General features: G+C 46.7%; 1 protein-coding gene across 2 annotated transcripts in view; it reads left to right on the top strand.

The window, feature by feature from the left end:
• LOC121279792 (monoglyceride lipase-like) overlaps positions 1-17,089 on the top strand; it is a 78,177-nt gene that overhangs the window by 31,323 nt on the left and 29,765 nt on the right. The window contains exon 4 of one of the 2 annotated variants that reach the window (XM_041191147.1): positions 15,351-15,461. The exons of the other annotated variant lie outside the window; for it this stretch is intronic. Coding sequence (XP_041047081.1) covers positions 15,351-15,461 — 111 coding nt within the window. The remainder of the gene's footprint in view (positions 1-15,350; positions 15,462-17,089) is intronic. 2 annotated transcript variants of the gene reach the window in all.

Here is a 17,089-nt window from a genome sequence, read left to right as displayed (position 1 = left end):
AAGATCCCAACGACACTATTCGAAGAACAGCCGGGAAGCTTCCCTGGTGCTCTGGCCATCAAACAACATCACAAACACAGATTATTTGGAAATTATCTCATTGCTGCTTGTGGGATCTTGCTGTGCACAAATTGGCTGCCGCATTTCATCTGTGACAATGATGACACTTCAAAAGTACTCTACTGGCTGTAAATGCTGTGGGATACTAGCGTTATGATTGACACTTTATAAATAAATATGTATTAAGTATAAATAAAAATTGTCTTTCAGACTTTGGGCTTCCCCAGGGTTGGTATGAGGACCACTGCTTTTTAAAAATGTATTCTTTCATGCAATGTGGGTGTTGCTGGCAAGGCCAGAATTTATTGCCCCACCCAGAACTGCCCTTGAACTGAGTGGCTTGAGAAGCTATTCCAGAGGGGCAGTTAAGAGTCAACCACATTGCTGTGGGTCTGGAGCCACATGTAGGCCAGACCAGGTAAGGACGGCAGATTTCCTTCCCTAAAGGACGTTAGCGAACCAGATGGGATTTTACAATAATCAATGATAGTTTCGTGGCCAACATTATTGAACTAGCTTTCAATGCCCGGGGTAAAATTTTTAACTCAGTGGGCGGGTGCGCGTCCAACCTGACAGAGCGTAAAATGAGGCGCGATGACGTGGGGAGTGTGTCCCGACTTCACCCCGCACTCGTGCAATATTTCGGTTGGCTGGCGTGCACCGGAGTGGGCAGTGTGCCTACCGACAATTAAAAGGCCCATTAAGGCCATGAACAAGGCAATTAAAATAAATTTTTTGCTGCCCGTCCAACCTTACGGGTGGCGGGCAGGTGAAAAGGCCAACCCTTTGCACTTTTTTTGGAAACCTCATCCGCAGGCAGGATGAGGTTTCCAAAAGCAAATAAAAATCAAATAAAAACTTTGTTATTCCGTTATTAACATGCCCCTGCTCATGTGACAGTGTTACGTGAGGGGACATGTTTCATTACATTTTTATTTTTTAATCATATTTTTCATATATCTTCAAGGTCCCTCTTGCCCGGCTTGCCCTCCTCCCACCCACACAGGCAGCCCTCAGAGCTGCTGCTCTCGTTTCACGCTGGGTGGGCCTTAATTGACCCACCAGCATGACATTGCCTTCCGGGCCTGAGCTCTTCCCGACCATCCCCCACCCGCCAAGGGCAAAATTCTGCCCCAGATTTTATTAATTGAATTCACATTCCACCAGCTGCTGTGGTGGGATTTGAACTCATGTCCCCAAACTATTAGCCTGGGCCTCAGGATTACTAGGCCAGTAACATTACCACCACACCACTGTCTTCCTTTGATCTATGTTAGTGACCTAGACTTGGGTAAATAGGACACAATTTCAAAATTTGCAAATGACACAAAACTTGGAAGTATCGTGGACTGTGAGGAGGATAGCGATAGACTTCAAGAGGACATAGACAGGCTGGAGGAATGAACGGGCATAGGTCAGATGAAATTTAATGCAGAGGAAATATGAAGTGATACATTTTGGTAGGAAGAAAGAGTAGAGACAATATATACTAAAGGGTACAATTCTAAAAGGGGTGCAGGAGCAGAGGGACCTGGGGGTAGAAGTGCACAAATTGCTGAGGGTGGAGGGCAGGTTGAGAATTAAATTAGTTAAATAAGATATATGGAATCCTGGGCTTTATACATATAGGCAAGGGAATGTTTATCTTTAGAAGTTTATCTTTTAAAATGATTCCTTAGAAAGCATTGCTAGGCCTCAACAAGAGTATTGCAACCATTCTGGGTGCCACACTTTGGGAAGGATGTAAAGGATTTGAGAGAGTGCAGAAAAGGTTCCAGGGATGAGGGACTACATTTAGGGGGATATATTGTAGAAGATGGGATTGTTCTCCTTAGAGAAGAGAAGGTTGAGAGGAGATTTGACAGAGGTGTTCAAAATCATGAGCGGTCTGGAGAGAGAAACTGTTCCCATTGGTGGAAGGATTGAAAACAAGAGGACACCAATTTAAGGTGATTGGCAAAAAAACCCCCAAAGGCAACATGAGGAAAAAGCTTTTTAACATCATGACTGGTTAGGATCTGGAATGAAATGCCTGAGCATGGTGGATGCAGATTCGATCATCGCTTCTAAAAGAGAATTTGATAATCATCTGAAGAGAAAATATTTCCAGGGCTGCAGGGAAAAAGCAGGGAGTAGGACTAGGCGAATAGCCCTTACTGACAGCTGACACAGAAACGATGCTCTCCTTCTGTGCTGTAACCATTCTATGTTTTTATCTACATGCAAGGGAATGTCCTGTCCATGAAAAGCAGCACACATCTAATGGGGCCAATTATCTTCCAGTCTACTCTTGATCATCAGCAAAAGTTTCTTCAACAGTGTTATCAAGAACCACTTACTCATCAATAACCTGCTCATTGATGCTCAGTTTGGGTTCCACCAGGGCCACTCAGCTCCAGACCTCATTACAACCTTGGTCCAAACATGGACATAAGAATTGAAATCAAGAGATGTGGTGAGAGTGAATGTCCTTCACGTCAAGTCAGCATTGACCGAGTGTGGCATCAAGAGGCCCTGGCAAAACTGAAGTCAATAGAAATCAAGCAGGAAACTTTAGGGAAGGTCAGCAGTTGGAATGTTCGCTGATGATTGCACAATGTTCAGCACCATTTGCGACTCCTCAGATACTAAAGCAGTCCATGTCCAAATGTAGTAAGACCTGGAAAACACTCTGCTTGGACTGATAGGTGATAAATAATATTCACACCACACAAGTGGCAATGACCATCTCTACCTAGAGAGAATCTAACCATCTCCCCATGACATTCAATGGCATTACCATCGCTGAATCCCCCACTATCAACATCCCTGGGGATTACCATTAACCAGAAACTGAACTGGACTAGCCATATAAATACTGTGGCTACAAGAGCAGGTCAGAGACTAAGAACCCTGTGGTGAGTAACTCACTCCTGACTCCCCAAAGCCAGCCCACCATCTACAAGGGACAAATCAGGAGCGTGATGGAATACTCTCCACTTGTCTGGAGGCAGAGTGGCAGCAGCAGTGTGTGTACCATCTATAAGATGCACTGCAGCAACTCACCAAGGGTCCTCCGACGGCAACTTCTAAACTCTACCACCTAGAAGGATAAGGGCAGCAGATGCGTGGGAACTCCACCACCTCCAAGTTCCCCAAGTAAGCCACACACCATCCTGACTTGGAAATATATCACCATCCCTTCACTGTCACTGGGTCAAAATGCCAGAACTCCCTCTCTAACAGCACTGTGGGGGTACCTACATGAAATAGGATGCAGTGGTTCATGAAGGCGGCTCACCACCACCTTCTCAAGGGCAATTAGTAAAAGCTGACCTGTCAGTGACACCCAAATCTCAAGAACGAGTAAAAAAACATTGCTGAGTGACTGAACTTATATTTTGCAAATAATGGAGTAACACTACAATGCATTGTCTTGGCTTGAAACACCTTGATCCCTCGGTGCTCAGTGCTACACAAGCATGCGTGTATGTGTTCGAAAGCATTAATTACCATACATCCACACTAATTACATATCTGAAAGCAGCCTGGTACAGTGATTGTGACATTGAAATTATTCCGCAATCTGGTTTCCATGATCACTCGCTTCTGCCCGGACTGGTTGACCCCTGATATTTGGGTTGGTACACAAGAGAGACCATCCGTCAGTTACTGACAACCTGCCTTTTTCTTTGGCATATGCAGCAATTGGAAGCAACAAATGAAATTAACTCTGTATTCAATTAACAGCCAGTTGCCACTGGGAGCCACCACTTAACGATTAACTTATCTTCCAATTAGCCTTCAGGCCACTGACGATACAACATTAATGTGTTGCTTGGTGCTTCCCCAATGGAGTGATACAATGGCCCATTATAAATCTGAACTTTTCACTTCGAAAACAGACCTTGAACAATGAGGATGACACAAGGAGTGCCCGTTCCTTTCTCTCTCCACAACCCCACTGCAGAAACACTGTTGGGTGTTTCCAATGGCAAAGTGGGTACCTGACCCACCCTGTGTGTAGCTGTGCCCGCCAGCATAGGACGATTTTAAAAATTCGTTCTTGGGATCTGGAGTCGGTGGCTGGGCCAAAATTTTTTTCTCAATCCTTAACTGTTCTTCAGAAGCTGGTGGTGAGCCACCTTCTTGAACTGCTGCACTCCTTGTGGTGTAGGTGCACCCCCAGCGATAATAAGGAAGGGTTTTTGACCCAGCGACAGAAAAGGCGAGATATGTGACTGGATTTAACGCTCCCCCACCAATGGTTGACAAAGTGGGAGGGCACCTCACATCTAGCAGGTGGCCTGCCCATCGCCTACCCGCCTGCTCCTCACGGCACTGCAAAACAGTCTGGGGTGGACCTGGGTGGCCAACCCATCAGTGGACCAATCAAGGCCCTTAAGCAGGCAATTAATGCCCACATAAGGGCCTCATCCTGCACCAGTGGCATTTAACCAGCGGCAGATGAGGCCCATGCCAAGTGGTTAGCCTATCGTGTTTTCCTGTGTGGTGGCCCCCTGGCTCATAAGAGGCCCCCCCACCCTCCCCCCCCCCCACCGCCCCAAAGGTGTAAACACCCCATGTTACCCTCCCCACGTCCTCTCAAACCCCAGACTCCACTCTGCCTCACTGATGCCCCCTCACCAACCCCAAAACCCTTACAAAGTTTCAATCCATTGCAGCTCACCTCATCATTGCCCGAGAGCAGTACTGGCTACGATCACCACTCATCAGGTGGCACTGCTGGTACATTGAGCACTGCCGACCTCAGATTGCTGAGGCAGGACTTTCTGTCCCTGAGGGATGGAAATCCTGCCTCCAGCCTACTAGTGGCCAGTACGCTGTTAAATTAGTGTGGGGACTAATTCCGCTGGGCAAACTCCCCCCACTCCCCCCAAACTTCTTAGCTTTATAATTCAGTCCTTTGTTCCAAGTCAGGGTGTCGAGTGGCTTGGAGAGGAACTTGCAGGTGGTGGTCTCCCCACGCATCTGCTGCCCTTATCCTTCTGGGCAGTAGAGGTTGCAGGCTTGGAAGGTGTTGTCGAAGGAAGATTAGCGGGTGCTTCTTGTAGATTGTACACCCCGCAGCCACTGTACATTGACAGTGAGTGAATGTTTAAGGTGGTGGATGGAGTGCCAATCAAGTGGGCTGCTTTGTCCTGGATGGTGCAAGTTTCTTGAATGTTGTGGGAGCTGCACTCATCCAGGCAAGTGGGGAGCATTCCATCACACTCCTGACTTGTGCCTTGCAGATGGAGGACAGGCTTTGGGGAGTCAGGGGGTGAGTTACTCGCTCCAGAATTCCCAGCCTCTGACCTGTGTAGCCACAGTAAGTATGTGGCTGGTCCGGGTCAGTTTCTGCTCAATGTTAACCCCCCAGGATATTGGTGGCGGGGAATTCAGCGATGGTAATGCCATTCAATATTCCAGGTGAGACCTCCAGTCTATGTCAGGGTGGCTGATTCCTGTCCAAGATGTGCTATTAGCTCGTGCCACAATTGGACTGGGGTATGCGGAGGAGGAAAAGGAAAAACCCTTCCTTTTGTGTCTCCCCTCAACCCTGACTTTCTGATTGTGATATTTCTCCCACTCTGACAGCACCTTCTAAATGAGGTTTAAGACCTGTGTAGCATTAGGAGTTGAGGATTAATCCCTACTTGGAACTGAATTGAAACAAACTGGGCTGATGCAACATATGTGGTTTTCAGCTGCAGGAGCGAGCAGACAGAGACCACTCACGTGCCATTGGTTTTTGTATCCAAATCGCAAAGGTGAAAGGTCACTAATACTTTGATCGCCCCACCCCACCCCCACACCAGCCACCCCCCGAACCACCATCCCTCTAAATGGCCATGTATTTCAAACAGCTCCTTATAAAGCAGTATAACTAAGTGTTGTATTTATATGGAGCCTGAAGTAGAGCCAAGGGATTGGGCCCAAACAAGGAGCACAAGTGGTGTCCGGCGGGTCTAGTATCTGACTATAAGGGAAAGGGGAATGAGTGTCATACAGAAATCACTTTCCAAAGACAGAGAGCTTTCACAGTGCGGACAGTATAAAATTGGCTGGTGGCTGTGTGCAGACTGGAATCCTGTTTGGGATGCCCGACTCGTTCACTTTGAAGAACAGCATTTAATCTCTGAGGAAAGAAGAGAAAATCAATGTAAAACTATACAATGCAGACTTAGCAGGAATCTCAATTACTGAAAGGATGCATTCGGTTAAAAAAGTGAGAACTGAGGGCTGGAGAGTGAACGAGGTTTCTTGGGAGAGGAGGGTTGGTTTCATTCCCAGGTTACACCCACATTCCACTTTGAATTTACATATGAGCTCAAACTGTTAATTGTTTTTCATTCCAATTGATGGTGTCAGTTTTTTCAAATAGATTTTGTGTTCATCAAGGTGGGGGCTGTTAGCTCTCTGAAATGGAACACTTAACAATTTCATCAGTAAATGTCAGCATCAAACTCTCCCAGGGCAGGTAAAGCATGGGGTTAGATACGGAGTAAAGCTCCTTCTACACTGTCCGCATCAAACACTTCCAGGGCGGGTACAGCATGGGCTTAGATACAGAGTAAAGCTCCCTCCACACTGTCTCCATTAAACATTCCCAGGGCAGGTACAGCATGGGGTTAGATACAGAGTAAAGCTCCCTCTACACTGTCCCCATCAAACACTCCCAGGACAGGTACAGCATGGGGTTAGATACAGAGTAAAACTCCCTCTACACTGTCCCCATCAAACACTCGCAGGGCAGGTACAGCATGAGCTTAGATACAGAGTAAAGCTCCCTCTACACTGTCCCCATCAAACACTCCCAGGACAGGTACAGCACGAGCTTAGATACAGAGTAAAGCTGCATCTACACCGTCCCTATCAAACACTCCCAGGACAGGTACAGCACAGGGTTAGATACAGAGTAAAGCTGCATCTACACCGTCCCCATCAAACACTCCCAGGACAGGTACAGCACAGGGTTAGATACAGAGTAAAGCACTCTCTATGTTGTCCCCATCAAGCGCTCTCAGTGTAAAGGTGGTTGAGTAAGAGAAACAACTGAGCAATGTATGTCTGCAACCAGGATAAGTATTAAAACTGGGGATTATCCAAACCTGTCCATTGACACTCATCTCCTGGCTAGAGAGTGGACACATATTGCCCTATTTATATCAAATTGGAGAATGATACAAGCCAGCAGGAGGCCATTTGGTCCATCATGCCTGTGCCGACTCTTTGAACAAACCATGTCATTCCCACGCCCCACCCCCTGCTCTTTCCTCACAGCCCTGAAAATTATCTACCCTTGAAATATTTATCCAATTCCCTTTTGAAAGTTGCTTTGAATCTATTTCCACCACCCTTGAAGTCTGTGCATTCCAAATGATATCAACTCTTATAGTCATAACATATTGTAAAACAATTCCAACCTGAACGATGGTTGCAACAAAATACTTTTATACAAGTCCAGACACAAGACCTGTCTTTGAGCAGTAGACATACCGAGAAATGAACGTAATTAACTCATTTTTCCTGGGTAGAAATGTAGCCCTCGTCTTGATCCAACTCTCTCTGCAAACTGTTAAAGCAAACTCAAGACCTGTATAGGCCTCTGGTCGTTAAGGTTGAAAGGAGATTTGATAGTGGTGAGGGGTCTAGACAAAGTAGATAGAGGGAAACTGTTCCCGTTGGCCTAAGGGTCGAGGACCAGGGGACGCAGATTTAAGGCGATTGGCGAAAGAGCCAGCGGTGACTGAGGAAAAATCTTTTCACGCAGCGAGTGGCTAGGGTCTAGAATGCACTGCCAGAGACTGTGTGGAGGAAGATTCAATCATGGCTTTAAAAAGGAAATTGGATCAATATCGGAAGAGAAAGTTTGCAGGGCCACAGGGAAAGGGTAGGAGCGCAGGGCTAGGTAAGCTGCTCTTGTCGAGAACTGGCATCGACAGGACCAGCTGAGTGACCTCCTAAGCTGCAATCACTCTACGGGCGGGATTTTCCGGCCCCTCCGAAGTGAACGGGAGTCTGAATGGCTCGCCACAGAGGAACCCGCCGCGGTTGGGGCTGGAAAGTTCCGGACATAGATATGAGTCTGCGATTTTACCCCTAACAGTCCTCTGTGTAAGGTACATTTCTCCTCGCCTGATTCCTTTGTTCCTTTGAGGCTGACCTGAAGTTTGTGTCCTCGAGTTGCCAATTCGCCAGGCAGTGGGAATTGTCTTTCCCGATCCACGTTATTAGAACCTTTGTGCTTCATTGCAAAATCTTTGCACAGGAATCATCGATTAAAGCCTCCCGGCGAGACCAGGTCATTAAAGTGTAAATTACAGTAAAGGCAATTTCAGGCAGAGCCTGGGAACGAGCTACCAGCATGTGATCGTCGAACACTGCTGCCCAAGGCTCTTTAATTCAGGTCCGGTTATAGATTTATGCCTCGACACTGTTAATCCTCAGGGAATGGATGCTGTATTTTTGTCCATTTGTGCATTATGCTGCTTGCGTTGAGGTTAACAGGGGTGTGAAAAGGCCCAGCATGGGAACCTGCTGGATCGGGTGACCTATTCTGTTTAGTAAATTCTATGTGACTCGGTATAAATTGAAAAGGGGAAAAGATGCTGGGGGGTAGGGAAGGAGGTGAATGAAAATCCGATTCCTTCTGAAAACAATTTGAAGGAAGATGTGGGTTTATACGGTATCGTGTTTCACCCTTGCAAACTTTGCAAAGTGCTTGTGCCCAATGGATGACATTGAAGCGCAACAACTTTGTGTGGTATGTAGACAGATGAGGAGGCCATATTATACAAAGCAGGATCCCAGTGGCAGCAGCTGGGTGATCTTTGCCAATTGCATTGATGGAAGGGGGAATATTGGCCTGGATACTCATGCTTACCTTCAAATACTACCACAGGATGTTTAGTGTCCACCTGAATCAGGCATGAACAGCACTTCCAACAGTGTAGCACCCCCTCAGCGCAGTCATTACTCTATTCTAAGCTGGCGCAAGTACCAGATGGGAAATCTTCCAATTTTGTCACAGGCAAACACTGCAAAAATGTCCATCGATGTGAATGATAGCATTGCAAGGTGCAGGCAAAATATTTACCTAATGGGTGGTGGCAAAGTCCCTTTAAGAAAAACAAATGCAAATGACCTTAGCTGACCTTTTTGCCTCTGAGTCAGCTGACACGGTTGTGTTACAGCATTGTATTGAGATCCTGTTGGATCAAAATCTTAGATTTCGTTTTTGTCAGTATTTTCCCTCACTTGTCTTTCCTCATCTCCTGAAGACGTTAAATTTCGGCAGGGAAAAGTATTTTGGGTGCAGCTGCCCAGTCCTCACCCCCAACTCTGTCCCTCAGGGTTGACGGAATGCTGAGACTTACATTAACACCTCACAGCAACTAGCAGCGAAATTACCATGGTCCAGGGGTTCAGCCTTGCACCTTCAAGTCTCCACGTAGGAACGTAGAACAGGAGGAGGCCAGTCAGCCCCTTGAACCTGTTCTGCCATTCAACGAGGGGGAGTTGATGGCATAGTGGTATTGCTGCTAGACTAGGAATGCTCTAGGGACCGGGGTTTGAAAGCCACCATGGCAGATGTAATTTCAATTCAATAAAAAATCTGGGATAAAAGTCCAATGATGACCATGAAACCATTGTTGTAAAAACCCTATCTGGCTCATTTAGGGGAGGAAATCTGCCATCTTTACTTGGTCTGGCCTACATGTGACCCCAGACCCACAGCAATGTGGTTGATTCTGAAATGGCCTAGCAAGCACTTAGTTGTTACAAAAAAGGAATGAAACTGGTCAGATGGACCACCTGGCACCGACAACAGCAATCTCAGCCCTGTCGACCCTGCAAACTCCTCCTTACTAACATCCGGGGGCCTAGTGCCAAAATTGGGAGTGCTGTCTCACAGACTAGTCAAGCAACAGCCTGATGTAGTCATCCTCATGAAATCATATCTTACAGATAATGTCCCAGACATCGCTATCACTGGGTATGTCCTGTCCCACCCTCCATTGTGTTGCATGCTAAATTTAGCACTGTGCTGAATGGATTTCTACCAGAGTGAGCAACTCAAGACTGGACATCCATGAGGCACTGTGGGCCATCAGCAGAAGCAGAATTGTACTTGAACACAATCTGTAACCCCATGGCCCAGCATGTCCCCCACTCTACCATTACCATCAACCCTGGTTCAATGAAGAGTGCAGGAGGACATGCCAGGAGCAGCATCAGGCATACCTAAAAATGAGGTGTCAACTTGGTGAAGCTATAACATGATTATTTGCATCCCAAACAGCATAAGCAGCAAGTAATAGACAGGGTTAAGCAATCCCATGACCAATGGATCAGATCTGAGCTCTGCAGTCCTGACACATCCGTTGGTGAATGGTGGTGGACAATTAAGCAACTCACTGGAGGAGGAGGCTCCACAAATATCCCCATCCTCAATGATGGAGGAGCCCAGCACATCAGTGCAAAAGATAAGGCTGAAGCATTTGCTGCAATCTTCAGCCAGAAGTGCCGAGTGGATGATCCATCTCGGCCTCTTCCAAGGTCCCCAGCGTTAAAGATGCCAGTCTTCAGTCAGTTCAATTCACTCCACGTGATATCAAGAAATGACTGAAAGCACTGGATACTGCAAAGGCTATGGGCCCTGACAATATTCCAGCAATAGTATTGAAGTCTTGTGCTCCAGAACTTACCTCACCCCTAGCTAAGCTGTTCCTGCTGTTCCAGTACAGCTACAACACTGGCATCTACCCGGCTATGTGGAAAATTGCCCAGTTATGTCCTGGACACAAAAAGCAGATCAAGTCCAACCCGGCCAATTACCACCCCATCAGTTTACTCTTGATCATCAGTAAAGTAATGGAAGGGGTCATCAACAGTGCTATCAAGCAGCACTTGCTCAGCAATAACCTGCTCACATGCCCAGTTTGGGTTCCACCAGGGCCACTCAGCTCCTGACCTCATTACAGCCTTGGTTCATACATGGACAAAAGAGCTGAACTCCTGAGAGTGAGTGCCCTTGACATCAAGGCAGCATTTGAGCGAGTGTGGCATCAAGGAGACCTAGCAAAACTGGAGTCAATGGGAATCAACGGGAAAGCTCTCTGCTGGTTGGAGTCATACCTAGCATAAAGGGAGATTATTGTGGTGGTTGGAGGTCAGTCATTCAAGCTCCAGGACATTACTGCAGGAGATCCTCAGGGTAGTGTCCTCGGCCCAACCATCTTCAGCTGCTTCATCAATGACCTTCCTTCCATCATAAGATCAGAAGTGGGGATGTTCGCTGATGATTGCACAATGTCCAAATGCAGCAAGACCTGGACAATATCCAGGCTTGGGCTGACAAGTGGCAAGTAACATTCGTGCCACACAAGTGTCAGGCAATGACCATCTCTAACAAGAGAGTCTAACCATCGCTCCTTGATGTTAAATGGCATTACCATCACTGAATCCCCCACTATCAACATCCTGAGTGTTACCATTGACCAGAAACTGAACTGGGCTAGCTATATAAATACTGTGGCTACAAGAGCAGGTCAGAGGCTAGGAATCCTGCGACGAGTAATTCACCGCCTGACTCCTCAAAGCCTGTCCACCATCTACAAGGCACAAATCAGGACTGTGATGGAATACTCCCCATCTGGCAGGATGAATGCATTTCCAGCAACATTCAAGAGGCTTGACACTGTCTAGGACAAAGCAACTCGCTTGTTTGGCACCACATCTACAAACATTCGCTCCCTCCACCACCGACACACAGTATTAGCAGTGTGTACCATCTACAAGATGCACTGCAGGAATTCACCAAGCCTTCTTCAACAGCACCTTCCAAACCCACGACCACTACCATCTAGAAGGACAAGGGTAGCAGCCACGTGGGAACACCACCATCTGCAAGTTCCCCTCCAAGTCACTCACTGTCCTGACTTGGAACTATATCGGCCGTTCCTTCACTGTCACTGGGTCAAAGTCCTGGAATCCCTTCCTAACAGCACTGTGGGTGTATCTACTCCACATGGACTGCAGCGGTTCAAGAAGGCAGCTCACCACCACCTTCTCAAGGGCAACAAGGGATGGGCAATTAATACTGGCCCAGCCAGCGAAACCCACATCCCATGAATGAATTTAAAAAGAGATATTGGGTGATCTGTGTCCATATACTGATCTTTGCCCCATAAGGCACTGGCGTAGTGGTATTGTTACTGACAGGTAATCCAGCTCTGGGAACCTGGGTTCAAATCCCACCATGGCAGATGGTGGAAATTGAATTCAATAAAAATCTAGAATTAAAATGAAACGGTTGCTGAATGTCCTAAAAGCCCACCTGGTTCACTAATGTCCTTTAGGGAAGGAAATCTGCTATCCTTTGCTGGTCTGGCCTACATGTGGTTCCAGATCCCCATCAAAGTGGTTGACTCTTAAATGTCCTCAGGACAAGGGCAATTAGGGATGGGCAATAAATGCTGACCTAGCCAGTGACACCCATGTCCCATGAAAAAAGAATCCCTCATATCTTTGGATTAAAATCTGTCAATCTCAGATTTAAAATGAACAATTTATCTAGCTTCAATTGCCATTTGTGGAAGAGAATTTTACCACACTTTGTATGTAGAAATGTTCCAAATTACACTTCTGAAATGTTGCCTCCAATTTTTTTGCCCCCTAGTCTTAATCTCTTGGGTGAGGGAGGGGGTGGTGGAGGGAAGTGGGTGGGGTTGGGGTGTGAAATGGCTGGATGACCATCCCTCTTTGTCCTTGAGAAGCTGGTGATGAGCCTTCCTTTTCTGCAGGTGCCGATCAGGGGTGTTAGACGTGGTCAGTGTCCCTCGGATTCTCACTCAAACCCAATACTGGACACTGTGTCTCAGCCAAGGCCAGTCCAGGCCTCCCAGGAGTCACTGCCAAGCTGACTCTAACCTGCATCAGCATCAGCGTGGGTGGTATATGTCCAGGAAGGCAAATGCACCAAATGAGTGGCAGCACATTGGCTTTTCCATTGACTTAAGAGCCTCTATCTGTGACCTCCTCCAGCCCTACAATCCTCTGAGAACTCTGCATTCCACCAATTCTGGCCTCTTGTCCATTCTCCACTTCCTTCACCTCACCACTGGTGGCTGCGCTTCCAGCTGCCCTGCGCCCCATGTTCTCAAATGCCCTCCTTAAGCCTCTGTGTCTCTCTAACTCTCTCACCTCCTTAAAAACCTCCTCTGACCAAGCTTTGATGTGAAACTCAATGTCGTGTTTTGTTCGATTACGCTCATGGGCAAACTTTGTAGCTTGGCGGGTGGGCATGCGCCCTACCCGCTTGAGCGTGAAATGACGCACACCGATGTCGGGCGCAGTCGCACGGTAGCTCAATCAGCGGGCGCGTGCCGGAGTCGGCAGTGTGCCTGCCTGCAATTAAAAGGCCCTTTAAGGCCAGTAAAGAATCAATTAAGTTATGGTTGGGGGCAGGCAAAAAGACCAAGCGGCCTTTGCATTTTCTTTGAAAACCTCATCCACGGGCGGGATGAGGTTTCCAAAAGCAAATAAAGACAAAATAAAAGCTTTAAAATTTAATTCATAACATGTCCCTGCTCACGTGACAGAGTCGCATGAGGGGACGTGTTTTATTCCATTTTTCAGTCCTGTATTTTTTTTTAAAGGAAACCTCTTCATCTCCCCGAGGCAGCTCTCCGTATCTCAGGGCGATTCTGAAGCGGGTACAGGCGAAGTTTGTGTTCACCCCCTGCCCCCACACAGGCAGCGCTGAGTGCTGCCGCTTGCATTTCACGCTGAGCAGGCCTTAATTGGCTCCCACCGAGTCCGCCTGGCGTGGGCTAAATTGTGCCTCATGTTTTTGTTTATTTGTTTATGGGATGTGGGCATCGCTGGCAAGGCCAGCATTTATTGCCCATCCCCAATTATCCTTGTGCAGAGGGCATTTAAGAGCCAACCCCATTGCTGTGGGTCTGGAGTCACGTGTAGGCCAGACCAGGTAAGGATTTCTTTCCCTAAAGGACATTGGTGAACCAGATGGGCTTTTACGACAATCGGCAATAGTTTTGTGGTCATTATCAGACTTTTAATTCCAGATTTTGATTGAATTCAAATTTCACCATCTGCTGTGGTGGATTCTAACCCTGGTCCCCAGAGCATTACGCTGGGTCTCTGGAATAGCAGTTCAGTGTCAATGCCACTGTCATGAAGCTGTTAATGTACATAACATGACTGGAAAATATTTTTCTTTCAATATAGAGATTTGGTCTGTGGATATGTCTTAATTGGATTAAAGCCAGCTAGTCTGGGTGCTTTGATGTGTCCTACTTTTGAGATGTAAGAGATGTAGCGTGCATTTGTACTTTGCTGAATAGAGCATTCAAGAAGAGGAGTGAATTCTAGCACCTAACTAGCAGAGACCAAGCAATGTTTATATTGCTAATAAAATTGGTACTATGAAAGGGGTTTTATTGTTAGAAGAGTTGGAGTTCAAAGAGGCTGGTGATACAATGAGAATTTAGATTCAGTGAGACGTGCTGGGTATAACTTCAGCAGCTTTTGTGTGTGTGGGGCAGAGACAATGTAAGATCGAAGTAGCTGTAAGCCTACAACTGTCTCCACAGGAACCAAAGTGAAAGGAACCTCATTTGGAACTCGAAAGATGAAAATGCTTTGCCTGGTGTCTGGTTAAGTCTATGGGTTGCTGTTGCTTTAATGGAGATTAGTTTGGGAATTTGTTAAATGTTATGATAGTGGTGATTTGTAGCCATGTACATGTATTTAACTTGTGTAAATTAATGAAATGTTTCATTTAGATTAATATAAAACCTCTCGAGAACTGGTAGTCTGATTCCTGAATTTAGAGCTGCATCTCAAACATAACACTTAAAAACATAGGTTATTACAGTTATTTAAAGTTTCCCTCTGGGAATGTTAAGTAACTTAGCTTTACCGAAAGGCTGTCTCATAACAACCACTATGCCAGCACCTCCCCCCATTTTACTATGTTAAAGGTGCTATATAAATGCAAGTTATCGTTAAGGAGAGAAGGTAACTGTGTGGGGTGTTAATCTGGGCTGTCAGTCCTCTAATGTCCTTTTCCTCACTGTCAACTGGACAAATTTCACCTGCCACTGAATCAAATTGTTGCCATGGACGGAATTATCCCAGTACGGACCTGAAATCGCAGCTGGACCTTTCACACCCCTGTGGCCTTGCACCGCATTGAATTGCACCTACACCCACTGAGCACATCAAGGGCTTTGCCTAATCGTGTTGCTGTTGTAATTCTGCCTCGTCTTGCGTTTCAGGGAGGATTGATGGCAATCTACGTTGTGCATGAGAGACCCGACGACATTGCTGGAGTTATTTTTGTAGCGCCCTTGGTGTTAATGAATCCTGAGTCAGCAACGCCTATGAAGGTAAAAACACCCCCTACACTTCATTAAAAGAATTCCACCCCTGGGACAATTTTCACCAATTCCCATTCCCTATTGTTGAAGGCCCCCACTTGTTGGTGGGATTCGCTTCCACCGGTACCCAGCTGTTCACGTGGGAGCCAGATGGTGAGGGATGGATTTCCCTTCTTTCTGTCGGGGTCAGTTCTTCCCATGAGACCCCACCTTCAAACCCTACTGGTCAGTTCGAGGGGTTGTTTGCACGTCAGTTCAACCTGCCAAAGGCATCCCTACAACCAAGAGGGAGGACAGGCCTTTGTGAGACGGTAGCAGCCTGGCTGTACAGAAGAACGTGGTTCGGGGATTAAACTCAGCTTGGGATAGAGGCCTCGCAGGTAGAAAGCGATGAATCATTTTTCTTTAAATTTTGACCCCTGACTGAGCTCTTAAGCAAGGCTTAGGGGCCTCTCCTAGGACTCTTCACTCTATTCAAAGACTATCACAGGTTACTACCATCATTCCCAGGACAATCCAAGGGATTTGCAGTACAGCGGGTGGAAATCTGTTGAGAACCCAGATCCCATCTCCGTTCTTCCCTCGCCAGTGGGGAATGGGTGTGGAATAGGGGAGGAGGGGGTTGAATCTAGCATGAAGCAGGAATGCAGTGATTGACCTGCTCCTTGCCCGCCAACATCCCGTCTGGTTAGGGGAGGGAAAACCCAGTTCTGAGCAGCAATGAGCTATTCTGTCCCAACACTGCTGATATCTTGACTGGAGAATGGGATAAACATCAGCCTGCTGCATTATTCCAGTGAAGCCCAACGCGAGCAGGAGGAACAGCACCTCATCTTCCGATTAGGCACTTTACAGCTTTCCGGATGCAACATTGAATTCAACAACGTCAGACCATAAACACTCTCCTCCACCATTATCCCTTTTTTAAAATCCATTTGTAAATTTTTTATTTATTTATATTTATTTATTCATTTTATAATATGTATTTTTTATCCCTTTTTTATCCATTTTTCACAATCGCTTGCAACTGCCCCCATAATGCCGTCTGTCGCTTGTTTCTATGTTTTGCTTTCACAGAGCACTGACCCTTGTTCTGCCATTAACACCTTCTGCTATCTTACCTTTATGCCACTGTCAGCACCTCCTCTAATCTTTAACACTACCCAGTAGCGCTCCCTTTGTCTTCTGTCCATGAAATCTTTGTCAAGCTCTCCTTAGCTCTCACCTCTCCCTGACCTCCCATTTTGCTCCACCTGCTCCAACCCCTCTTAAACAGTATAAAATCCATCACATCACATTTCTACTCCTCTTTAGCTCTGAAGGAGAGTCATACGGACTCGAAACATTAACTCTGTTTCTCTCTCCACAGATGCTGCCAGGGCCTGCTGAGTTTTTCCAGCGTTTCCTGCTTTTATTAAACACGGTAGTAGTTGGTCCGCTCTTTGCAATATATAAGGCACCTTATGCTCCTTCTGAACGCTTAGTTCCTTAACATTCTTAGGCACAGGTAAAGGGTATTTGCCTCATTAAGCTCCCTCCCTTCTCACAGGCCAGGATTTCATGTCCCATGGGCGGGCGGTGTCATCTCGTGTTTGCACGATATCTCGCTCAGAGGACATGCGCGGCAGTCAGAAGTG

This window comes from Carcharodon carcharias, chromosome 7, assembly GCF_017639515.1.
Source record: "Carcharodon carcharias isolate sCarCar2 chromosome 7, sCarCar2.pri, whole genome shotgun sequence".
Classification (NCBI taxonomy): domain Eukaryota; kingdom Metazoa; phylum Chordata; class Chondrichthyes; order Lamniformes; family Lamnidae; genus Carcharodon; species Carcharodon carcharias.
Note: the sequence above shows the minus strand (reverse complement) of the source record. Positions and strands in the feature narration are given on the sequence as shown.